The sequence below is a fragment of the Carettochelys insculpta genome, chromosome 6, assembly GCF_033958435.1.
Source record: "Carettochelys insculpta isolate YL-2023 chromosome 6, ASM3395843v1, whole genome shotgun sequence".
Taxonomy (NCBI): Eukaryota; Metazoa; Chordata; order Testudines; family Carettochelyidae; genus Carettochelys; species Carettochelys insculpta.
The window spans coordinates 43,007,510-43,034,368 of record NC_134142.1 but is presented as its reverse complement, the minus strand read 5'-3'; the positions used below and the strand labels follow the sequence as shown (position 1 = coordinate 43,034,368).

Below are 26,859 nucleotides of genomic sequence, written 5' to 3'. Positions count from 1 at the left end.
TTGTAAATTGCCTAGAGCAGTGGTCTCAAACCTTTTTACATCTAAGATCACTATTTGAATTTAAGAGCAGCCCAGGATGTACCCTGTCCCCTCCCGGAAGCCCCACCCCTCTTATTGTATCCTTCCCCTCTCTCTGTTGTTCAATCTTTCCCACCCTGACTTTCCCTGGACAGGGATAAGAGTTGTGTTATGCGAGTAGGGGTGGGCTCTGCACTGGGGCCAAGATGTTCACTGTGTAGGAGGAAGCTACAGGGTGAACTTGGGCCCAGGGGTCAGGATGGGGGGGATAAGAGTGTGCAACATCTGAGAGGGAGTTTGGATCCAGGAGGGGACTCCAAGTTGGGGCAGACTGTTGGGGTGCAGCAGGGGTATAGCTTCTGGCTCTGGGAGCAGGGTTGTCTACAGCCTTCCTCCAGGTGACATTTACCCCAGGCAGCTCCTGGTTGGTGGTACAGTGAGTCTAAGGGAGGCTTCCTGCCTGCCCTTGCCCCATACCACTCCCAGAGGTGCACAGTGTGTCCCTGTGGCCCCTGGGGGCCATGTGGCTTTGCACACTGCACCCATCTGCCAGTATAGTCCCCTCACCTCCCACTGACCATAGTTCTCTGTTCCTGGCCAATGGGAGCTAAAAGGGTGGTGCTTGCAGTCGAGAACAATGCAGCAAGACCGTGAACCCACCTCCCATGAAGCAGCACTGGCCTCTTCTGAGAGTGGTGTGGGTCTGGGGAGGACAAGGGAACAAGCATGCCTTAGCTCGGGGGGGTATATAATTTCTGACGAGGGTGGCCACTTCAAGATATTGATAAGTGGTCCAGGGCCTCACTTTATATGAAAAGTGCATGTGAGGTCTGGGATGGAGGTTTGGTGCAGAAGGGAGACTCAGGGTAGGGGACTGGAGTGCAGGAGACTGTGGAAGGTCTGAGAGGGAGTTTGGAAGAAGGAGGGGATTGTGACTCGGGATAGGGCATTGGGGTGCAGGGTGCATGAGGAGGTATGAGTGCAGGAGAGGATTCTGGTCTGCGGGAGGGGTATGACAGGAGTTGCAGGGTCTGGGAGGGAGTTTTGGGGTGTGGTACCTAAGCACCTCCTGGCTAGCAGCATTCTCAGGCAGGCTTCCCTACCTGCCAGCAGCCCCAGCCCAAAGGCTCTTCCATGTGGCTCTCTGTGCTGGGAGGGTTTTCTGCCCCCACCCTCAACAAAATCTCACATCTTCTGTTGGCCAGAAACCAGCCAATGGGAGCTGAGATTTTGTGCTTCACTGTGTCTACCCTCACCAAAATCTCTCTCTTCCCATTTTTTAGTTTTCTGCATCTGGCCAGTAGGCACTACGAGATTTTCCAGCCCCTTGAAGCCCAATTTCTCAGCTCCCATTGGCTGGTTTCCAGCATGCAGCAGCTGAGAATTTCCCGAGGGAGCAGGAACAGTATGTGAAGCTTCACCCACTCTACAGACTTAGAACCCCATGACAGGCCAAATGAAAAGGCTTGGCACATTGGATCCAGCCCCCATGGTCTATCTTGCCTGTCCCTGCTTAGCAGCAGTCCTGCTACACCACCAGACATCACAACTGAATGAGAGAGTCCCCAGGATTAGCCAGTTGATCACGATCAACTGGTTGGTGACCACTGACCTAGAGCAGTGTTTCTCAACCTTTTTTTATAAAGTATGCCTTAAAAAAAAAGTGTACCATCTGTTGAGAAATATGGGTCCTAAGGTAATCTGAGATCTTGAAACAAGTGCCATTCAACCTTTCCAGATTATGTATCCTTTCCAGAAGTCAGATTTGTTTTGCATACCACCAAGTTACACCTGACATAAAAGCTACTTACAAAAATATGCACAAATATCACAGGAGAGTACCACTCAAAGCTTTCTGACTTTCTACCATGTTATTATCAAATAAACTAACTGGAATAGAAATATTGTACTTACATTTCAGTGTTTGGGATATGAAGGAGTGGAAACAACAAATCATTGTCTGAATGAACTTCTAGATTGTACTGATTTTACTACTGTTTTTATGTATCCTGCTGTAAAACTAGGCAAATATCTAGATGGCCTGGAAGACCTTGGTGTATCCCCAAGGGTCCGTGTACCCCTGGTTGAGAAACACTGACATAGAGAAACAAAAAACTATTTCTGATCCACCTGCAGATGCACTTGTTATGCTCTTCACCAGTAAGATCTTCAGGATGCTGTCACCTCCCATTCTACCAGGGCTGTGTCTTCCGCCACCGCCTTCCTTAAGAATAGTAACAGAGAGGAAGCCGTGCTAGTCTATACACTATCAAAACAAAAAGCAGTCAAGTAGCACTTTAAAGACTAGCAAAATAGTTTATTAGGTGAGTTTTCGTGGGACGGACCCACTTCTTCAGACCATAGCCAGACCAGAACAGACTCAATATTTAAGGCACAGAGAACCAAAACCAGTAAGCGAGGAGGACAAATCAGAAAAAGATAATCAAGGTGAGCAAATCAGAGAGTGGAGGGGTGGGGGGGAAGGTCAAGAATTGTACTTGGCTCAATCTAATTCTTGACCTTCCCCCCCACCTCTCCACTCTCTGATTTGCTCACCTTGATTATCTTTTTCTGATTTGTCCTCCTCACTTACTGGTTTTGGTTCTCTGTGCCTTAAATATTGAGTCTGTTCTGGTCTGGCTATGGTCTGAAGAAGTGGGTCCGTCCCACGAAAGCTCACCTAATAAACTATTTTGCTAGTCTTTAAAGTGCTACTTGACTGCTTTTTGTTCCTCAAGAATGTACCCCTTATGGACATATGCAAGGCATCGTCGTGGTCTTCAAGCAACACATTTGCACAGCACTATGCTCTTTTGTCTTCGATTGTTTCCTCCATACAAGTGGGTCAAGCAGTTCTGTCAATTGTAATTGTTACCTCCAAAGTGCAATTACTGCTTTATAGTCACCCAGAGTGGAGCACCCAGGGGAGTACTACTTGAAGAAGAAGATAATGTTTCTCACCTTGTGCAGTAATGATGGTTTTTCAAGATCTGTGTCCCCATGGGTGTTCCACTTCTCTCCCTGCTTTGCAGCATCCTGCTCTATTTACTACTGTAGAGAAAGAATGGAGAGGCTTGCACTGCATGCACAAGCACCAGGTAGCATGAGGAGATGCTACTGCACATGCACGGCGCAGGAAACCATGGCTATAGCAGTATCTCCGAGTGCTGCAAGCTCCTGGTTGGGGGCGGGAGGAGAGGGGGTGGTGCTGAAAATAGGGCATCTGCAGCCTCCTGGCAGAGGGGGCCAAGGAATGTGGCAGCTGCCCTGTGGCAGAGCTGCCACGCTGGGGAACAGGGTAGTTGCCCACGGAGGAGCTTCCCTGCAGCAGGAGCTGCCTCCCCAAGGTACAGGATGCTGGGAAATGAGACAGCCGCCCTGTGGTGGAGCTTGCCAGCAGAGGGGACTGCCACCATGATGTGCTGGGGAATGGGGCAGCTGCCCCATGGAGGAGATCCCCTGCAGCAAGAAGCACAAGGAACTGGGCGGCTGTCTGCAGCAGAGGTAGCTGTCCCGAAACACTGAATGCGGGGGAACAAGAGCCGCACAAAATATGGGACAGTTTGCCCATTTTATTAAAGTCAGGATGCCGGTGAAACAGCTTAAGAAGGGGACTGTCCCGGTTAAAACAGGCAGATGGTCACTTTGGCGTAATCCAACCACTGAAAGAGTTTTTAGAAAGAAAATTCTCCTTTTAAGCAGACTGCTCCACTATTGTCAGCTCTGGGGTTTCTTGCACCTTTCCCTGAAGTGTTGCTCAGAAAGATTATTGAACTTGCTGGACAGCTGCTCTGAACTGATCAGACAATTCTTACATTTCTCTGCTAATGTGAGTCTTTAATTCCATGAGGAATTGGTGTGCTCTGCAGCTTCTCCCACCTTTGTGTCCCTTTGTTCTTTCCCATTTTTTTTTTCTAAACAAGGTAATCTCAGTTTAAGTGTAAAGTTAGAGATGGTTGTGGTGAAATAGTGCTAGCAGTATCTAGAGTCCTTGATATCCTGGGTTCTTTCCAGTATTAGCCCTAGTCACAGCGCTGAGCCTACACTGCTTTTCCTGTTGATGGAGAAGATAGTGTTTATATCTCGATGAATATGTGCAGTGCTTTGGACTGCAGTGCTGTCAGTAGACTGACACACCTTTAGGTCTTTGTTTCTCAGTGTCCTGAGACTTGGGTTACTCGGTTTGCCTGGCTGAGTTTGGAGTATGTATGAAACAGTTATTGCCAGTTTGTGCCACATGAAATAGAAGCAGCATTGGGAGCTGCAGCCTGAAGAAATGATTTAATCAATATACGTCCCCCTTTTTGGTAACTTGTTCAATAAACTAAGGGTCTTGCTGGATTCTCTGCTGCTCCTGGAGGGCCAAGCCTAGGAGCAGTAGTCAAAAGAGCTTTTTTCCACCCATGCTTAGAAGGAGGCTATGGCTGTCTGATGGATGAGGAAATTGTACTTGTAATCCTGGTCTTTTTTGCCTGCTGACTGGGTTACCACAGTGTTCTTTACAGTCCGTTAGATTTTATGGGTGGACTTCAGAAGTATTGAGCACACAAAGTGGCTGCTTGCTTCCACGCTTTGTTGAGCTTTTTTCAGGGAGCATATTATAACTGTGTTTCTTCTTCAAGTGATTGCTCATACGCGTTCCAATAGGCGTGTGTGTACATGCACCATGTGCACAATCATCAGACAGTTTTTCCCTTAGCAGTACCCATTGGGTTGGCTGTGAAGCGCCCTGGCATGGTACCTTCATAGTGCAGTACATAGGACACTACTGATGCTCTCGCCGCCCTGGCCCTCTCAGTTCCTTTTTCCTGCCAGTGACTAGTAGACAGTTAGAGCATCTTTGTGCTTTTACTTTGCAAGCATGTTCGTGGTATCCATCGTTAGTTAGTTGTTCACTGTTAGTTTACAGTTCAGTTTATAGTTGTGTAATTAGAGTTAATTAGCCCAGGGGACCACCCAGCCCCAGTAAACATTTACATTAACAGCAGCATACTGTGGTCTCAGGGGTTCAAATCTTGTGAGAGCTGAGGGAAGCCTATGCCCAAGGGAGATCTGCACTCTTTCTGCACCAGGTGCCTTGGCAAGGGCCGTCAAACTGGTATGTGCCATATTTGCAAGAGCTATGGGCCTGGTATTAAGAAAGAGCAGGGCCATTGTCTGAAGCTTTTTACTTATGGAGGCAGCTCTTTGCCCTCAACCACCAGAGTTGGCACTGGCTCTGGTGGTGAGCAGTTCACCAGTGTTGGTGCAGCCCCTTGGTACAGCATAAAGACTCTTCAAGGGCCCACTGGCACACTCCCCACCACAGGCAGGTTTGAGTAGGCAGCACTGTTCTCACTCCCCAGTGCTACATAAGAAGACAAAGGCAGAGAGAGTCCCCAGCCACGTCCAGTCCAGTCCCCAGCCAAGTATCCTTTGAAGGACTCTTGCATCCTTCTTCTTAATTTAGGATGCCTGAAGACAAGGCAGCGAATTCCAGCACAGTGAATTCCAGCCCTGTTGCAGGCTTCACTGAGTTTGGTGCTGGCTGTCTTCCCTGGAAGGCAGGAGTTGGAGGAGGAATTGGATGTCCTCTCCACACCTGACACCTTTTGAAGCTACCAGGGATCTTATTGCCATAATGGCACTGTCCGTGGCACAGGCACCTTCTTTGGCCTTGGCAGAAGTGCTGGTACTGTTGCAGCCAGCAGTGTGGACCCCTGTGCCTCCATCCCTGATGATACTATACCTGGTGGCCTCCTCAATACCATTTGTGGTGCAAGCAGTCCAGCTCTGGAGCAAGCCTAGGATGATAAGGTGCTGCTTGGTGCAGTTCTGCTCACCAGCACTCTCAGCCTCAGTACCGCTATGGTCAGTCTGTGACTGTTGGTTGGATTCGGGCAAGGAGTCTTCAGTATCTAGGTGAAGCAGGTCTTCCTGGTGGCATAGACCATGGGACACACTGGCGCCAATGCTGTTCTAGCCTCACCAGTGGCAAGCATCAGCTCAGTGGCCCCTTTGAACCCTGCAGGCCTACCATATTTTGTGTGGCCCTTGTTCCCCAGCATTCAGTGTCTCGGGGCAGCAATCTCCACTGCAGACAGTTGCCCAGTTCCTTGGTGCTTCTGCTGCAGGGGATCTCCTCCATGGGGCAGCTGCCCCATTCCCCAGCACACCATGGTGGCAGTCCCCTCTGCTGGCAAGCTCCACCACAGGGTGGCTGTCTCATTCCCCAGCATCCTGTACCTTGGGGAGGCAGCTCCTGCTGCAGGGAAGCTCCTCCGTGGGCAACTACCTGTTCCCCAGCGTGGCAGCTCTGCCACAGGACAGCTGCTACATTCCTTGGCCCACTCTGCCAGGAGGCTACAGAGCCCCTCTTTTTGGCACCACCTGTTCAGTTGTAAAATACATTTTACCAATGGCCTACATCTGCAGGTTGCCAATGACCAGGCAGTGTTGAGCCACTACTTTTTTAATTCCTGTGGTGCCCTTGCAAAGTTCCAGGAGCTACTTCTTCCCAACTTTCACCTTGAATTTGTGGCACTCAGAGAGGCAGCCTTGGAGTCTGCCAACACTGCAGCCTGCACAATGGTAACTGCTATCACCATGAGAGGCAGCTTGTGATTTCAGGTCTCAGGTATTCCCCTGGATGACTGGATTACAATCCAGGACCTGCCATTTGACTGCTCAGGACTGTTCACAGAGAATATGGACTCCTGTGTGCATAGCCTGAAAGAATCTAGGGCCATCCTTAAATCCCTGAGGATCTACACCCTTTGCATCCCAGGGAAAGCCCTTCAACTCACAAGCTCCTACCTCCTTTTAATTGGGACAGTCAAGATAGGATTTTTCTCCACGTAGGGACCAGAATCATAGGAGGCACCAGCCTCAGTTCGCCTCAGGCCAGGGCCAGGGTGTCTCTCTAAACAATCCTTGGGACCAAAGCCCAGCTTTTGAGGGTACACCTGAGGACGTCAGGGAGCTGCAGGCAGTGTGCCTCACTTGCCAGACATTTCAAACCCAGCTGCAAGGGTAGTGTCTCGGTTCTGATGGACAACACTGTGATGATGTTTATATAAATAGTCAGGATGGTCCTCGCCCCTTTCCTCTGTGCCAAGAAGCCCTTCTTCTGTGAGACTTCTGCATCTCCCATCTCATCCGTCTGCAAGCGTCATTCCTACCAGGGGTACAGAACAGCCTAGAAGACCATCTCAGATGCTTGTTCAGCACCCACAAATGGCTGCTCAGAATGGACATTGCCTTGCCCATCTTCCACATCTGGGGTCATTCACATGGACCTCTTTCTTTCCCAAATCACAGTCAGGGTACATAGTGGATGCATTTCACCTCTCCTAACTGAGCCACCTCTGATATGCCTTCCTGCCCTTCTCTCATAGACAGGTTCCTCCTCATGATCCAACAGGACAAGGCTTCCCTTATCCTGGTGGCTCTGGCATGGCCCAGGCAGCATTGGTTCACCATGCTGCTGAGCCTGTCAGTGGACAAGCCTCTGGCCTTTCCTCTGCTCCCAGATCTCATCACCCAGGATCATGGTTACCAACAGCATCCCAACATGAAGTCCTTCCACCTCATGGGCATGGAAATTCTATGGCTGACTCAACTCAAGTGGCAGTGCTTACACTTGGTCCATGAGATACTCTTACACAGCCTCAAGCCCTCTACTTGTGCAACATGAATGTCTAAGTGGAAATGTGTCTCCATTTGGTCTTCCCAGCCGGGTGACCACCTGCAGCAAGAACCTATTTCTGCTACCCTTGACTATCTCCTGCACTTGAAGCATTAGGGCCTGGCCATCTTGTCCCGTCCGGGTCAGCATTTGACCCAGGAGATGGCAGTAGGCCCATCTTCAGAAACACCAGGCTGGGTCAGTTCCTCCAGGTTCTGGACAGGCTGTACTCCCAAGTCAAAGACCTGATTCCCCAATGGGACTTGAACCTGATCTAGCTTATGGGACTCCCATTCAAACTCCTAACTTACCTGCTTTTTATCCTATCTCTCCTAGAAGGTAGTCTTCTTGGTGGCCATAACCTCATCTTGACAAGTCTACAAGCCCTCCCCTTAGAACAGCTATATACTGCCTTTTATAAGGACAAGTTGCAACTCCGCATTCATCCAGTATTCTTAAGCCAAGTGGTATCTCACTTTACCAGGACATCTTTTTGTTGGTGTTCTTCCCAAAACCACATGCCAGTGATAAGAAGCGGGTCCTCCGTTCCCTAGACATCAAGCGTGCACTGGCATTTTACATGACCAAATGAAGCCGTGCCATAAATGAATGGAACTCTCCCCATGAAAATTGTTGGTGAGTCATCTATTGGAATGCACGACTAATTACTCGAAGAAGAAAAGATAGTTATCCGTCTTTTGTAACTGTTACTCTTCAAGATGTGCTTTTCCAAATCCCACACATCTCCCCTCCATTGGAATATTTGGGCAAGAAGAAACTGAGAGGAGGGAGTCAGTAGCAGTGTTCCCTGTAGGCTCAGTGCTTGGGCAGCCATCCAGGAGAAATGCAAATACAGTGAGCTGATTAGCAGAACACCCAGTCACTAGCATGTGTTTCTACTGGTGGTACACCTTCACACATAACAAAATTTATTCTGCACATGGATGGAAAAAATTAGAGGTCAGCAGTGTCTTATACACTGCATCGTGAAGGTGTCATACCAGAGGCTCCATATATGGCCCAATAGGTACTGATAAGGTAAAAATTTTCTAACCATCTTGCATGTGGCATGCACACACACGCATTGGAATGGATATGAGCCACACATCTTGAAGAACAACAGTTACGAAAGATCTGTAACCATTTTGTTGTTTTTTTTTTTGCCAGTGTGCACAGGAAAGGTATATATGCATCTTTCTATGGCTATTGTACACCTTTTTCTCTGAAATGTAGCATAAAAAGAGGATCTCTCCTGAAGCACTGGATCTGTGTGAGGTCTCATATCATCAGGCGGGGGGATCTGCTGTTGATATCAACCACACTAGCACATTGTGGTTATTAATGTTAGTGAACTGAAGAATGTGTTGAATTGGCCCAGCTTTGCAGGGAGGAGTAGGAGGGGAAACCTGATGAGTGCTGCCCCTCTCCATGAAAGAGAGTGTGAGGTTTCAGGATCCAGCTATCATTAGGAACAGATCCAATTCTTCCAGCCAGGGAGTTCAATCAAAGAAATAACATCAGACCACCCAGGCGAGAGTTAGAAGGAGCTGTCATCTTCTTTGCTGCACAGCCAGCCATTGCCCGATGTTCAGGAGCCAGGAGTCCTGCAAACATGCCTGACAGATCCCCAGGAGGATGTGGCATTTTTCTTGCGCTGCATTTTTCATTTGGATGGAAATTGGACGTTAGTAGAAACCAGACAAATTTGCTAAACCTGCAGAGGGGTGGGCCCTGAGGTGACCAACATGCATTGCCCCAGAATGACTTTGTGGAAATAGTCTGCCACAGGAACCCCCAGAATAAGGACCTTCCACTAGGTATTGATGATAAAACACAAGTCTGTGCATTTCCTTTCCCTGCTGGGTGTCTGTCTTTTGCTTTGCCACTTGGAGTCCCCTTCTTTTAGAAATGAAGGTTATATCTTCACTAGAAGTTTTGTCAGTATAACTTCTGTTGCTCAAGGGTGTGAAAAAATACCTCTCTGAATGACAGTAGATAGAGTGCCAGTGTGGACAGCACTATGTTGGTTATAAATGCTTTGCCACCAAGATAGCTGCCACCACTCATTGGAAGTGGTTTAATTTCACCAATGAGAGAGCTCTCTCCCACCAGCATAAAGGAGCTACACAGGAGATTTTACAGCAGCACAGCTGCATCACCACTACAAGATGACTAGTGTAAATGTGGCCTAAATATGCCGTAAAGCAAAGTGCGTAATTGAATGCACAGCTCAGCTCCTCCTGTCCTGGACTGGAGAAGTGTGCAGTTGGTGGCCAAGCAGAAATGAGACTAAGACTGTGAAACTCGGGACATGAATAAAAATCCATGTACAGCAAGGTTATAATCAGTGTTTAGTCCCTTGTTGTGGCTCAGTCTATCTCCTGGACATCTCAAGCTGCTTTGTTTCCTTTCTGTAAATCTTTGGTTTTCTGCATGTGGTTTTCCCCTCCATAGGAGCAGAGGAAGAGAATAGAGGGGAGGCATCTTCCTAGATCTCTGTGGGGAGGGGAGAGGCACACTTTACAAACAAAAAGAGGATTATGAAGACAGGATGGAGTCTGGGTGTTTCCTTTTCTTTCACATTGTGCTTGCATCATTGTAGGGCCCATGATGCTACACCCCTTAGCTGTTCTTCGCACACTGCTTGTTTTCAGGGATAGATGTTGTTTCTGACATTGCTGAATTGTACAAATCAGTATTAATATGAAAGGTCTCAGCAGAAGCTGTATAAGGAGAAGACAGTGTGGTTTCTGCAGCACAGGAATTGTGTCCCTCCTACTGCTCTGAAGTTCAAGAGCTGTGATTTCCAAAAGAAATTTCAAAATCGCCGCAGCCATTCCTCCCTTCTCACAGAGCCAGATACCCCCTATCTCAGAAATTACTCACCAGAGCTTTGTGGAACACATGACAAAACTACTGGGGCTGCAGGAGCCCATGGCTCAGAGATGCAGGAAGAGCGGCCTCTGCCACTGCCACCACATGCTTATCCCACCACATGGTGGGGTGCATGCGCGAAGCAGGCACAGGGCTGTCCCTTTCTCCACACTGTGGTTTCCCACTCACCAAGTGTATTGGACACTGCAACTCTAGACAGAACGGGATCAGAGGCTTTTGTTATGGTAAAGTGACCCTGTGATCTGCATAAACTTGCCAAGCTGCCAGACGGGGCAGGCTGTGCAGCTAGAAACTCGTGTTCAAGAAAAATTATGCCCTGGTCATCAATCATTTGACACATCCATGCCCCATTGCAATCACTCCCACTGGGAAGTTTTGAGGTAGAGTGCTTAAATGAGAGCCTAATTCTTTGAGAAAGAGCAAGAGGCAAACTCAGCCATCCGCAGCAGCAGCACTAACTTTTTTTTTTTTATTGTTAAATGGATGCATACACTGGAGTCACTACAAAGAAATCTGAGTTTGTCAGGTTTCCCAGGAATGTCTCTGGCAGGTCTTTGTCTGGAACATTTTCTGGAGACTGGAACACTTGGGCTCTGTATGCATATGTATATCCTGTAAGCTGGTAAGCTCAGCAAGCAGAGAAGGAATGTCACAGGCCTTTGGCCAGAACAGCCTTGGTGCACACACAGATTTCACACCTCCCATCCTTCTACCCCACTTCTGGTTTCTTCTGGCTGGTCTTTTCAGTGAATTCATGAAGTGAAACTGCTTTGGGGCAGACTTGTATTGGTTGGGTGTGGCCAGAAAGCTGACCTGATTCATGAGAAGGTGACCCTGAGCAGTGAGTGCAGACTGTGTGGTTTCTCTGAAAGGCCTTTAATGTGTGCATTTTATCCAGCTCTTCAAACAGTGAATTTTGGGTTTACTAAGAGGTTGGTGGTTTGGGGTTTCCTTTTGCTGTCCAGAAAAGAGACAAGTTAAGATCCAGCAATGTTTCCCACATTGAGATGGCCTGTTACATTCTGGCAGCTCAAAACATTGAGGAAAGCAAGGCAGACGAGCCGGCTCCAGTGCTCCCAGTTGCTCTAGCACTATTGTTGAACCCACTCAGCCAAGTTTTGGCCTCGACCAAAGATGTGTGTGGCATCTGTGTGGGAGACTTGAAAATGCACCACACTTGTCTGAAGTGTGGAATAAATTATTGATCAGAATTAGTATTTGTATTACAGTACCACTCAAAGGTTCCAGCAAGAACAGGGCTCCATTGTGCTAGCTGACATACATAAACAGGCAAAGACAGTCACTGCCCCCAAAGGGCTTACAGTTCATGACAATTAATTATTGAATAATGGAGGAAGAGGGAGCATCAAAAAGAACATTTTTAGATAAGTAAAATATCATGCCCCCTTTTCCCCCTCCAACATAATTAGTTGATTTCACAGGCAAAACTACATATTGTCTTGGGAGAGTTTAAAGGAAGAAGGTTTCATTGCCATGCAGGTCAGTTTGACAGAGGGCATGCCATCTGTTGGGGGCAGCATAGAAGAAAGCATTGAAACATTTATCTGAGAAGCAGACAAATGAGTAGGTGATGGTGACACAGTCAGTTAGAATAGTGGATAAGCAGATAGCTGAATTATGAAGAGTTTTGAGTGTGGGATGGCTTGGATGACAGAATAATTACCATTGAGTGCCAACTTGAATTTTATCAGTCAGCTTCTAGGGAAATCTGTTCTAAGCAAAACTTGGGAAGTTCATAAAATTTAGCAGATGCTGAGGCAAGTTCCCCTCACTACAGCTCGGCTACTGCCTCTTGATTCTCTATTACAGCCCCTAACTATTGCTGCTATACGCATCTGTGCTGGGAAAGGAGGCATCCATGAGAAAGTGTGTGGGAATGTGTACTCCACAAAGAGAAGTCTGAGTCATTCCATCATCTCCAGTAGTGCACAACAGGTGTCCAGTATTCTGTCCTACAGATTCACAGAATCATACGGTTGGAAGGGACCTCAGGAGATCATAAAGTCCAACCCCCTGCTGAAAGCAGGACCAATCCCAACTAAATCATCCCACCCAGGGCTTTCTCAAGTCAAGTCTTAAAACCTCCAGGAGTAGAGATTCCACCACCTTCATGGGTAACCCATTCCAGTACTTTATCACCCTTCTAGTGAAATATTTTTTTCCTAATATCCAACCTAGACCTCTCCCATAACAACTTGAGATTACTGATCCTCATTCTGTCATCTGTCACCATTGAGAACAGCTTCTCTCCATGCTGTTTGGCACACCCCTTTCACATAGTTGAAGGCTGCTCTCAAATCGCCTCTCATTCTTCTCTTTTGTAGCCTAAATAAGCCCAAATCCCCCAGCCTCTCCTAAGCTGTGTCTACACATGCACGCTACTTCGAAGTAGCGGCACTAACTTCGAAATAGCACCCGTCACGGCTACACGCGTTGGGCGCTATTTCGAAGTTAACTTCGACGTTAGGCGGCGAGATGTCGAAGTCACTAACCTCATGAGGGGATTGGAATAGCGCCCTACTTCGACGTTCAACGTCGAAGTAGGGACCGCGTAGACGATCCGCGTCCCGCAACGTCGAAATTGTGGGGTCCTCCATGGCAGCCGTCAGCTGGGGGGTTGAGAGACGCTGTCTCTCCAGCCCCTGCAGGGCTCTATGGTCACCGTGGGCAGCAGCCCTTAGCCCAGGGCTTCTGGCTGCTGCTGCTGCAGCGGGGGATTCATGCTGCATGCACAGGGTCTGCAACTCGTTGTCGGCTCTGTGTATCTTGTGCTGTTTAGTGCAAGTGTGTCTGGGAGGGGCCCTTTAAGGGAGCGGCTGGCTGTTGAGTCTGCCCTGTGACCCTGTCTGCAGCTGTGCCTGGCACCCTTATTTCGATGTGTGCTACTGTGGCGTGTAGACGTTCCCTCGCAGTGCCTATTTCGATGTGGTGCTGCGCAACGTCGATGTTGAACATCGACGTTGCCAGCCCTGGAGGACGTGTAGACGTTATTCATCGAAATAGCCTATTTCGATGTCGCCTTCACGTGTAGACATAGCCCTAGTGAGTCGTGCTCCAGCCTCCTAACAATTTTTGTTGCCCTCTGCTGGACGCTTTCCAGTGTGTCCACATCCTTTTAGTAAAGGGTAGGGGTGGGAGTCCAGAATTGGACATAGTACTGCAGATGTGGCCTCACCAGTGCTGAATAAAGGGGACTATTCACTTCTCTGGATCTGCTGTCATTGCTCCTACTAATGCACTACGATATGCCATTAGCCTTCATGGTACAAGGGCACATTGTTGACTCATATCCAGCTTCTCATCTACTGTAATTCCCATCTTCTTTTCTGCAGGCCTGCTGCTTAGCTAGTCAGTTCCCAGCCTGTAGCAGTGCTTGGGATTCTTCCATCCCAACTGCAGGACTCTGCCCTTGTCCTTGCTGAATGTCATCAGATTTATTTTGGCCCAATCCTCCAATTTGTCTAGGTCACTCTGGATGCTATCCAGTCCCTCCAGCATATTTACATGTCCCCCTAGCTTAAATCAGTGAACTTGTTGAGGTGCAATCCATCCTCTCATCCAGGTCATCAATAAAGATGATGTACAAAAGTGGCCCCACAACCAATTTTTGGGACAGTCTGCTTGCTTCTGACTACCAACCATACACCAAGCCATTGTTGAACCCAATGATCTAGGCAGCTTTATATCCATCTGACAGTCCATTTATCCAGTCCATGCTGCTTTAACTGGCTGGTGAGAAAACCGTGGCAGACCATATCAAAAGCGTTACCGAAACCAAAGTATATCATGTCTACTGCCTTCCCCATATCCACAGACCCAGGCACCTCATCGTAGAGGACAATCAGGTTGGTCAGGCATGACTTGCCCTTGGTGACTCCATCTTGATTATTTTCTCGTTCCCCTCTTTTTTCGAAGATGTGCACTATGTTTGCCTTTTTCCAATCATCTAGGACCTGCCCCAATTGCCATGAGTTTTCAGAAATAATGGTCAATGGCTCAGCAATCACATCAGCCAACTCCCTCAGTTCCTTTGGATGCATTAGATCCAGACGGATTTGAATCAGTCTTGCCTGTTTGTCTTTACTCACTATCCACTAGCAAAGGTGACACATAGCATATCTCTATGGTAATGTCTTAGTTTTCCTCATAAGAAGAAACCCTTTTGTGATGGTATAAAATTTTACAGTCTTTGATTTTGCTAATGAAATGTTCCTGAGCTCAGACAGGGTGCTGTAATTTTGTTCCTTATGTGGCACCAGAGAGCAAGGGGAATTTTGGGCTATGCCTCCCCTTTAGCAATCTGTCAGAAAAGGGAAAGTTATCTGACTACGGTGCTCTTAAAGAGGTTGGGGTTGTAGGATGCATAATGCTGTCAAAGAATTTCATGGCATTGGGATACAATGCCGCAAGGCATCAGGGTTTTTCATTCCCTCCAGGGGGTTTAGAAGGGTCCTTGGATGAGGCACCAGAGCAGGCTGTGTTGTGGTTGGTGAGGGGCTGTACTCTTTAAGACTCCGAGCTCTAGAATACCTTTTTGTCCTGATCTAATTTAAATTGATCTACACTGAAAGCTGGGGCAAGTGAACAGAGAGCTGCAGTGAGTACAAGTGGCTCCTGGAGCAGGAGGAATGGTCTGCTGGGGTCCCTCTGGACTCCCTAGATAGTAACAATGCAGATCTGCACTCCTGGGCTACGTCTACACGTGCATGCTACATCGGAATAGCTTATTTTGATGTAGCAACATTGAAATAGTCTATTTCGATGAATAACATCTACATGTCTTCCAGGGCTGGCAACGTCGACGTTCAGCTTCGACGTTGGGCAGCACCACATCGAAATAGGCACTGCAAGGGAACATCTACACGCCAAAGTAGCACACATCGAAATAAGGGTGCCAGGAACAGCTGCAGACAGGGTCACAGGGCGGACTCAACAGCAAGCTGCTCCCTTAAAGGGCCCCTCCCAGACACAGTTGCACTAAACAACACAAGATGCACAGAGCCGACAACTGGTTGCAGACCCTGTGCCTGCAGCATGGATCCCCAGCTGCCGCAGCAGCAGCCAGAAGCCCTGGGCTAAGGGCTGCTGCCCACGGTGACCATAGAGCCCCGCAGGGGCTGGAGAGAGAGCGTCTCTCAACCCCTCAGCTGATGGCCACCATGGCGGACCCCGCTATTTCGATGTTGCGGGACGTGGATCGCCTACACGTGCCCTACTTTGACGTTGAATGTCGAAGTAGGGCGCTATTCCCATCCCCTCATGGGGTTAGCAACTTCGATGTCTCTCCGCCTAACGTCGATTTCAACTTCGAAATAGCGCCCAACACGTGTAGCCGTGACGGGCGCTATTTCGAAGTTGGCGCCGCTACTTCGAAGTAGCGTGCATGTGTAGACGCGGCCCTGGAGAAACCAGTAGTAGAATCAGGCATAATGCAGCACTTGGGTTCAGGTATTGAGCCTGATAAGCAGAGCTGTCTCATCCATAGGTGAACTGGGTTGACCACCCAAGGCCCTGTGTTCTGGGGGGGCCCCGTGGTGGTCGCCTCAGCCATCCTATGCATGGGGAGTGAGGAGTTACCTGAGACTGAGGGTCAAATGGTGGAGGCAGAAAGCTTCACTTTCCCTCCTTCCTGCACTCACAAGGCAGATGGCAGGAGCAGCAGCCTGCTCCACCCTGTTGCCCTACATCCTGCTACTCTCCCACCCACTGTCCCTCGCTTATTTGCAGCATTGGGAAGTTGAGCGCCCCTCTGGTTCCCACAACCTGCAGAGACATGAGACAGCAGGCCAGGAGGATGGTGTGGTGTAGCAGGGCTGGGTAGGTTGACACTCTAGGTGCCCATGTTGCAAGTGCAGGAGGGGAGGGGAGGCGAGGCATCCCCTGCTGCCTCCACCATGCCTAGCCCTCAGTCCCGAGTAATTCCTGGACCCTATTGCCTGGGAGAGGGAGTAAGAGGACAGGGGTGGGTTGGGGCTTGCAGTGTGGGGGAGGTTGACTTGGACCCCGCACCCAGGGCACTGGAGGGAGGGATGCCCTAGGCCCAGCCCCCCTTGGGACATCCCTGCTGATAAGGTCTACATGTGAATTTGTCTCAGAATAGAAATTGAGTAAATGTTTTGCCTTAGTTCCAAACAATCACCAGTTGCATCTGATGAAGTGGGTCTTTGCCCACGAAAGCTTATGCTCCAAAATATCTGTTAGTATATAAGGTACCACAGGACTACTTCTCGTTCTCGAAGATACAGACTAACACGGCTACCCCTCTGATACCAATTCCCTATTGGGGCTGCACTAGTCCTGCTGTTCTGTATGCTCTGTTTTTCATCCCTGAAGTGGCATATGATGTTATAGGGAGTTTCTGCTCCAGCCTTTGGGTGAAGTACTACAAACTGTGCTCTTTGATGCCCAAACTCATCTGTTGCTAAATACTTCTCTGTGTCTGAAACTGTGAGCAGTTCATTAGGTAGTGCCTAATAAGGGTCACCACTAGAAAAATTAAGATCAAGCTATTTGGCACAGATACCATGGTAATGGGTATTCACGAATCTGCCATGCCAAGACTGGCAGACTAACTGTAGCAACTGAAACTTACCAGAGCATGGAGCAACAATAAGCTGCTTCACACAAGCAGGTGGGCTGTCAGCAAGTTCGCCTCACTCCCTCTCTGGTTCTGTATCAATCCTTTGCCTGTATTTAATCCTGCTGTAATTTAAACACCTGTCTAGCTGGAATGTATGAGATGTTCTTATTCCCCCCCAGTCAGCTAGTTGTTCACCTGCTGTGCTTAGAAATACAGCTTTAAAATAAACAGTGTTAGGGTATCAGAGAGAAAAATACGCCAGGGTATCAGATGGGAGGACTGGAGAGGTGATGCATGTCACTAAGTGGACTTTGATATAGGTGTGGTAAAGATTAGGTTGGAGCAAGTCCCCTCTATATAGGCTTTCTCTAACAGAGTTGTCATCACTGATGCTGACTGGATACCACAGGGTTTGCCTCAGCCACCTGTTGTCTAGAGGTCACCAAGAGAAATTAATAGGTAGCAGGTTTAAAACTAACAGAAGGAAGTTTTTCTTCATGCAGCGCATGGTAGGCCTGTGGAACTCCTTGTCGGAGAGTGTTCTGAAGATCAGGACTTTAACAGGGTTCAAGAAAGGACTAGATTAATTCATAGAGGGTAGGTGCATCAGTGGCTATTAGTCAGGATGAGTAGGAGTGGTGCCCCTAGCCTGTGTTTGTTAGAGGCTGGAAATAGGTGAAAGGAGAGGGATCACTCAATGATGAAGTGTTTTGCTCACTTCCTCTGGGGCATCTGTCATTGGCCAGATGGAAGACAGGATACTGGGCTATACTGACCTTTGTAGTGACCCAGTATGGACTTACGTTGTTATGTTCTCCTGTGCTTATAGGCTATAAGTTGTTTACGGGCAGTTACTGTCATTTATTAGGTGATTGTGTAAATGCCTAGTAAACTGAGGTCTAATCTGGTTTGTGGTCTTTAGCTGCTACCATAATGTAATTGCTTCAAATTAATACAGAGATGCAGAAGGGCTCATTGTTTCTTCTCTCAGAATATTCCTCAAAATTTTGTTTTTATTTGTATAGATAGAGCTGGTGGCACCAACTAAGTTGCGCAAGACTTCCAATAGCAAGACCATGTTTTCAGTTGCTTATAACTTAGCTGAACTTTTAACCATTTCGGTTGAAATTTTCAGTGGAAGCATCTGTCTCAAGCTGAAGATTGGAAGAATGTTTTGGTTTTTTTTATCAAAAATGCTTTTGTTTTCAGAGAGATGAGGTTAGGGAAAATATGTGGGTTTGAGCAAATATGTGGGTTTAAAAATTCTGGCAGGTTGTTTTTTTGTTTTTTGGTTTTTTTGAGAAGCTCCAGTTACCCCATGCTGTGTATCCAGGGACTTGAAATTTGGCAGATAGGTGGTTAGCTTTTGCATCACCCCTATGAAAATGTACTTAAAATTAGCCAGTTTATAACACCTTAAAAACTGCAATTTGATTATATTCAGTAGGGATTTCTTATTCTAGCCAGGGCAGTCGATTAATCACAGTTAACTCGAACAATTAACTAAAAAACTTAATTATGATTTAAAATTTTCATCTTGATTAATCACAGTTTTAACCACAAAAGTGAGACTTACAAATATAGATTTTTATATGTTACATAATTGCCCTCAAAAAAAAAAAAGGCATAAAAATGTAGGGCTTGCAAGTCCAGTCTGTCCTACTTCCTGTTCACACAATCAGTAAGGCTGTGTCTACACTAGCTCCCATCTTCAAAGGGAGCATGGTAATTAGGGTGTCGGGAGATTATTAATGAAGTGCTGGGGTGCATATGCAGCACTTCATTAAGTTAATTCTCCCCCATGGCAACTTCGAAAATTTTGAGGGGTAAAGGGACTGCCAAGTAGCCTGGGCACTTCACAGTACCTGCAGGTTAGCCACGGCTGTACGCAAGCCAGCACTTCGAAGTTTAACACTTCAAAGTTGTGACGAGGGAGAATTGGCTTAATGAAGTGCTGCATATGCCGTGCAGCGCTTCATTAATAATCTCCTGACATCCTACTTACCATGTTCCCTTTCAAGTTGGGAGCTCATGTAGACACAGCCCATGACAAATATGTTTGCTTACATAATACAGGAGATAATGCTGTCCATTTCTTATTTATAGTGTCACCTGAAAGCAAGTACAAGCATTCACGTGGTACTTTTGTAGCCGACATTGCACGATACTTGTGCGCAAGATATGCTAAATGTTTGTATGACCCTTCTGACTTTGGGCATCATTCCAGTGGACATGCCTCCATACTGATGATGCTCATTTAAAAAATTGCATTAATTAGATTTGTGATTGAACTCCTCAGGGGATAATTGCATGTTTTGTGCTGTTTTAATCACATTGTGCCATATATTTCTTGTTATGGCAGTCTCAGATGATGACCTGGCACATGTTGCTCTTTTTATAAACACTTCCACTGCAGACATGACAAAATGCAAAGAAGATATGAATGTGAGATTTCCAAAGATAGCTACAGAACTCCATCCAAGGTTTAAGAATCTGAAATGCCTTCCAGAAGCTGAGAGCAACACTTTGATGCAGAAACTAATGTACCTAAATCATCAAAAGAAGAAAATCTACTTTTTGCTGGCGGTATCTAACTAAGAGGCTGCATCTAGACTGCAGGGTTTTGTCAATAAAATATCCATGGAATATTCAGATTGTGAAGCATGTTCTGTCAACAGTAAGTTGACAGAATGCAGTGCTTTTGTTGACCGCTGTATCCCGTTCACCACAAGGAAGAATGCCGCTGTCAACAAAATGCCAGCCTGGATGTTTGCGGGAGGGGTGCATCTGGCTTCACTTGACAGAAAAGGCCTCCAGGACACCATGTGGGTGCCCTAGCGCACACTCTGTCCACAGCAATGATCATTCAATGCTTCCCATCTCCTGCCCTTCTTAAAGCTGCAAGGAGCCTGGGGAACCCTGTGGCAGGAAGCTGAGAGCATGGAGCAGATGGGCAGTACACTCCACTCCCTGGTGGCCGCATCTCTTCAATCGAGAGCTGGGGCAGAGCCACAGGACTCACAAGACAACCCCTGGGTCCTTGAGGGAGCAGCCAGAGGGGTCCCAGGACCCACCCTGCATGTCCAAATGGCATATAAAACAGCTGTACTAAGAGTACATGAGGGCCTGGGATGCTGCTTGACGCTTGGGTACAGGACCACCCTCCTGACCCTACTACAGGGAGCTCAACACCATCCTGGGGGAGGACACACATCACCCCCATGCTTGAGCCTTGATACCGGGCTTGAGGCTCCCCTAACTGCAGCAGGAGCCCCTGCAGGAGGAGGAGAAGGAGAAGGAGGAGGCATCTGAGCCTCAATCCCCGCTGGGGCCAGACCCAGAGCTGGACTCGGAGGCAAGCAGCCTCGTTGTGACCCTGGACCCAGTCCCTGCCAGCCAGGCTACCTCCCAGGTGTCATCAGAGCTGGGCAATGGTCCCTCTAGTGAGTACCCCATATGTCACAAACCCCAGGGTGTGGGAGGTGGGTACAGAAGGGGCAGGTTCACAGCGTCACGCAGCTGGCTCGAGCGGGACCTCATGCTTAGGTACCAGCACAGGGAACCATGTGCAGCAGGAGTATACACCACCCGGACCCAGCAAACAGTCCCTGGGCCCAGGTGGCATCCTGCTGCCAAGCTCATGGGGGGCTGGATGAGCCTTAGGCCCCAGGAGATGTGAGGAGAGGCTGGGCTCCCACCTGCCACAGCTGGAAATAGGCTGGCCACAAGGGTGCCAGCCTGCCCCAGACACACTGAGGAGTGCAGCACACAGGCATGCTTGCAGATGTGAGGCAACACCCACTTCTTCAGGCAGCGCTGTGAGCCACAGACGTGTGTGTGGGCCCCAGGGAGGGCTAGGGTGCTCCTGGCTCACCCACCACCAATTGGAGGACCCCTCTGTGGCAGGACACCTCCGTTGGCCACTAGCCCATTGAGCGGGGGGCAGGGTGGGCGGCACAGTGGTCAGCACAGTCCCAAAGGCAACATGGAGCCCCTGTGCAGCAGGGTCTACTGTTCAGGCCACACATGGCTTTGCTCCTGGGACATCTCCCGGGCCAAGAGATGGGGTGTTGGTCATTGCCCATGGTTGGAGGCAGGGCCTTAGGGGCTGCCTTGCATGAATTACTCACCATCTCTCCTTCTTGCCTTCCTTACAGCTGCACTTGCATCATCTGAGGGCTGGGCCACCCCCACCTCACCACCAGTCTAAGCCTGCAGCTGCAGGAGCCAGTGGCTTCTCCACACAGACGTGATGTGGGACCACAATACTGCCCTGTGGGCCATCCAGGGCACCATGGAGCGCTGGCTCAGAGCCGACACAGAGTGGTGGTCATGGGCCTGGGACTAGTTCATGTCCTGCTTTGATCCAACTCAAAAACCCACTTCCCCCAGCCCTGGCTCAAGCCCCGCCGGCCCCACGCAGCCCTGGTTCAACACCCCCCTCCCTGGCTCAACCCCCCTGCAGGGCCGTGCAGCCCCAGCTCAACACCACCCCCCTACACGTCTACAGCCCTAACGTACCCCAGGCTTAATCCCCCCTGCCTCCGCTGCCACAGCCCCAATGCACTGCCAGGCTTAATCTATCCAACTGCCCCCCAAACTCCAGGACTTACCTTTCAAAAGCAGCTCCAGGAGCTTCTGATGTTTCCCTAACTGCAGAATTTGTGTTCCCCCTGACTTATGTGAAATTCGAGTTATGTGAGGTGCATGGGAATGCAACCCTCAAATAACTGGTTGGACTAGGCTATTATCTGTGTCTTTTTTATATTATTTCATGTTTCTTATGCTTTAGTTACGTGTACTTTTTCCTTGTACCAATACAGTAAAATTATATGACAATAAGCCTTGTCAAGTTTATTCACCTCCACCGAGATACAAAACAAGAGACCCCTAGGCAAAGGAGGTAGGAATGCTGAGGGTACTGCAACACTCTCAGGCTTTACATCAGGGGTCCAGCTGTGCTGCCACATGGGACCCCAGGTTTCAACCCCTGACCTGGTATCTTTGCTGCTGGCCCTAGTGGCAAGTGCCAGCAGTCTGATCAGGTCCCTGCTGCCCTGGGGTCCCAGCTTCTGGTCCCAGCTCCTGGCCACCCATGGGTCCCAGGACTGCCCTGGGACGTAGCACTAAAGTCACATCTGCTGGCCCCAGCTCCCTACCACACATGAGTCCCAGCAGCCAGTGGCCCTAGGTGTCAGTCACCTACACATCCCAGGAGCGGGTCCCAGCTCTGGGCTCCCACTGTCAGCCACCTGCAGGTTCCAACAGATAGCAGCAGTTCACAGATGCCAGACCCAGCTCCTGGTGACTCCTGGGTCCTAGCAGCTGCCAGCATATTGTGGTGGCTGGCCCCAGCTCCCAGTTGCAGGTCCCAGCAGCCAGTGGCAGATTGCAGATGCCAGCCCCGGAGCAAGGAACCTGCAGGTGGTGGGGAGTTGGAGCTGTGTATCTGTGAAACCGTAGGTAGCTACAAAGGGGTTTGAAGCTGCAATCCTGCATGGAAATTAACTGGTGGTGGTCCCAACTGGCAGCAGGCTGGATGGTGGGGGCATACTGGTGACAAAGTCTGGAGGTGTTACCGACACCCATATTCGTACCATACAGAGACCCGCTGGCTCTCTGCATTTGTCTTTCCTGGTTTGGAAAATTCTGGTTGGGCATGGGTCAAGTCCTGAGGGTGCCAGACAAGAGAGGTTCAATCTGTAATTAAGGATCTTTCTTCCTTTGTTGCTGGGTGCTCTTCAAATATAGTAATATAGATAACTGCTTAGAGCTCCCACATGAAAGATGTGACCCAAGAAGAGTCACAGGAGAAGGAATCAGTCAAGTAATATTTGTGTAATTAAATATGCATACAATTTTTAATTGATAAAACAAATAGAACAGCCCTTGCCTCTCTTCAGGGTTTACATGGAGGAGAGGAAAGTTTCTACAGCAGTCTTCCCTCCATTACCAGATTATCGAGTATCTTGTATCTTTCTCAGCCATGTGGTGTTACTTTCTTGGGTCTTTGAAGTGTCTGATGTATTTTTGTCTGTCTTTTTAGTTAGCAAGCCTGAACCTGGCAAGTGGAGCTGCAAGCAGAGGGAGCACAACCTCTCCCCTGACTCACCGGTCAGCTCTTAGCACAGGAGGATCAGTGCGGGCTGGTCAGCCAGATACTTGCAGCGCTGACAGCAAGCCTACCTCCTCAGCAGTTAGGTAAGTTAAACCAGCTGCCTCTGGCTTTTTGAGGGAGATCTCAAAATAAAAAAGGAATCATATAAGAAATGGAAACTAGGACAAATTACAAAGGATGAATATAGGCAAACAACACGAGCATGCAGGAGCAAGATTAGAAAGGCTAAGGCACAAAATGAGCTCAAACTAGCTACAAACATAAAGGGAAACAAGAAGGCTTTTTACAAATACATTGGTAACAAGAGGAAGACTAAGGAGAGGGTAGGGCCATTGGTCAGTGAGGAGGGAGGAACAGTAACAGGGAATTTGGAAATGGCAGAGGTGTTTAATGATTTCTTTGTTTCGGTCTTCACTGAGAAATCTGAAGGAATGCCTGACATAGAGAATGCTAGTGAAAAAGGGGTAGGTTTAGAAGTTGAAATAAGAATAGAACAAATTAAAATTTACTTAGAGAAATTAGATGTCTGCAAATCACCAGGGCCTGATGAAATGCATCCTAGAATCCTCAAGGAGCTGATAGAAGAGGTATCTGAGCCTTTAGCAATCATTTTTGGTGAATCGTGGGAGACGGGAGAGATTCCAGAAGACTGGAAAAGGGCAAATATAGGACCCATTTATAAAAAGGGGAACAAGAATAACCCGGGAAACTACAGGCCAGTCAGCTTAACTTCTGTGCCAGGAAAGATAATGGAGCAGGTAATTAAAGAAATCATCTGCAAGCAATTGGAAGGTGGTAAGGTGATAGGGAACAGCCAGCATGGTTTTGTTAAAAACAGATCATGTCAAACCAATCTAATAGCTTTCTTTGATAGAATAACGAGTCTTGTGGATAAGGGAGAAGCAGTGGATGTGGTATACCTAGACTTCAGTAAAGCATTTGACACGGTCTCACATAATATACTTATCAATAAACTATGCAAATACAACTTAGATGGGGCTACTATAAGGTGGGTGAACAACTGACTGGATAACCGTACCCAAAGAGTAGTTATTAATGGTTTTCAATCCTGCTGGAAAAGTATAACTAGTGGGGTTCCGCAGGGGTCTGTTTTAGGACCGGTTCTGTTCAATATCTTCATTAACGATTTCGATATTGACATAGAAAGTACACTTATTAAGTTTGCAGATGATACCAAGCTGGGAGGGGTTGCAACTTCTTTGGAGGATAGGGTCATAATTCAAAAGGATCTGGATAAACTGGAGAAATGGGCTGAGGTAAACAGGATGAAGTTTAATAAGGACAAATGCAAAGTGCTCCACTTAGGAAGGAACAATCAGTGTCACACATACAGAATGGGAAAGGACTGCCTAGGAATGAGTACAGCAGAAAGGGATCTAGGGGTTATAGTGGACCACAAGCTAAATATGAGTCAACAGTGTGATGCTGTTGCGGAAAAGGCAAACATGTTTCTAGGATGCATTAACAGGTGTGTTGTGAACAAGACACGAGAAGTCATTCTCCCACCCTACTCTGCGCTGGTTAGGCCTCAGCTGGAGTATTGTGTCCAGTTCTGGGCACTGCAGTTCAGGAATGATGTGGAGAAATTGGAGAGGGTCCAGAGGAGAGCAACGAGAATGATCAAAGGTCTAGAGAACATGACCTATGAAGAAAGGCTGAAAGAACTGGGCTTGTTTAGTTTAGAAAAGAGAAGGTTGAGGGGGGACATGATAGCAGTTTTCAGGTATCTAAAAGGGTGTCATAAGGCAGAGGGAGGCAACTTGTTCTTCCTTGCCTCTGAGGATAGAACAAGAGGCAATGGGCTGAAATTGCAGCAGGGGAGGTTCAGGTTGGACATTAGGAAAAAGTTCCTAACTGTCAGGGTGATCAAACAATGGAACGAATTGCCAAGGGAGGAGGTAGAATCTCCATCACTGGAGATATTTAAGAAGAGGTTAGATAGATGGCTTTCAGGGATGGTCTAGAAAGTGCTTGGTCCTGCCATGAGGGCAGGGGACTGGACTCGATGGCCTCTGGAGGTCCCTTCCAGTCCTGCTCTTCTATGATTCTATGAATGTAGTGCAGAGGGGCCCAGAACTTGTTCTCTGTTCATTAGCTTCTTGGTCAGGAGATCTTGTTTTAGGTGTAAAGGAGCAGTTCCAAGCATCTTCCCAGAATCATCAGAACCAGAGCCTGTGAAAATAGTCCTCACAGGGCCATGGTGAAAGAAGGAGGACCGGCTGGGCAGGTGGATTAATAGGAGATATCACAAAGTAGTTTCCCTCCAAGCACTTATCCAAGGTACAGTTCCCAACCTGATGGTACAGAAAACTCCATCAGGGTTTGAATTTGGTTAGACTTTTTCCTGTGTGCAAAACTTGAATGTCTGAAGGCAAAAGAACAATCAGCAGACACTCTTCCCTTGAGTGGTTTCCATCTGTTCTCTCTTCATTTTTTCTAATCAAATTAGAGTATAAGAATTTGTATTGATGGTTAATATCCTCCCCTGTATTCTGAACAGAGGATTGTATGTGATTCTTAATGGAGGAAACTGCCTGAGACTGGGAGAGGCGGGAAGTGCCTAAGGGATTCCGAATGGAGCTTTGGCTGGTGTTCCTCAGGCTGGGAGCCAGGTGTGGCTTCTGTGTGTTGTGTACAAGACTGGGTATAGGACTGGTGTCTAGATATTGTTGAATTCTATTCCTTGTTCAGCCCCAATTACCTGTGTGGAAGTTGCTTCTCTTCCTCCCTTTTTGCCTCGGTCTCTCTGACTCTTGCTTTGCCTTGTAAAATAGGGTAATAAGTGCAAATAACGACTAGTGCTCGTTATTGCAAGTGAGTAAGTGGTGACTGATAAAATTTTTCAGGGGCACAGATAGGAGAGTGTTCTGGGTGGTCCCCGCTTCCCCTCTGCCCGCAATGGACCCTGCAACAGGAAGATTGGAATCTGTATTGGAAAGCTCTGGCTAAGCAGCTCTTGTTTCACCAGTCAGTGCCTTTCCCCCTGCCCATAGAAGAAGAATGTGAGAAATGAATTCCAGGCCTGTGCCTGCCTTAGCACAGCATTCGCCTGTAGCATTTAGGATTGTTGAGAGAGGCAGCATTCCGTTCTTGGAACACAGCCAAGGAAGTTATTACCTAATCCAAATAAAGAACCTATTCAACAGGTGTACAGTCTCCTTCCTCTACTATGTAGCCTGCGTGAGCAACAGAGTGCAGGCAGCCCTGTGTTGCTTCCATCTCCACACTGCTTATACCAATGCAATTGGGGCCCTGGCTTAAGAGAAAAGGGGCTACTCAGTGGGATGCTTCCTCCCTCTGCAGATCTCTGCGGTAGGCCTCATGATCATATAACTCTAAATCAGTTTCATTGGTAGGGGCTTCATGTGCTTCAGCTACAGATTTGACAGTCCATCCATGGTTATAAAATCTTCATTCCCATAATGACTTACTTCACATTGGTGCAGGCAGCCCAGAAATATTGCCTAACCCAGTTGTGCAGTTTACTGCCTGTAAGTATTTTATAATATGTAAAATCCTCAGTTTCTTTTCAGCAGTATT

At 48.0% G+C, this 26,859-nt stretch overlaps 1 protein-coding gene across 6 annotated transcripts in view; it reads left to right on the top strand.

The window, feature by feature from the left end:
- TTLL5 (tubulin tyrosine ligase like 5) overlaps positions 1 to 26,859 on the top strand; it is a 238,586-nt gene that overhangs the window by 108,825 nt on the left and 102,902 nt on the right. For all 6 annotated transcript variants that reach the window (XR_012646125.1, XM_074998793.1, XM_074998790.1 and 3 more), the window contains exon 29: positions 23,227 to 23,381. Coding sequence is in view for 5 of the 6 variants with exons in the window: in XM_074998793.1 (XP_074854894.1) it covers positions 23,227 to 23,381 (155 nt within the window). In the remaining variant the exon portion in view is untranslated. The remainder of the gene's footprint in view (positions 1 to 23,226; positions 23,382 to 26,859) is intronic.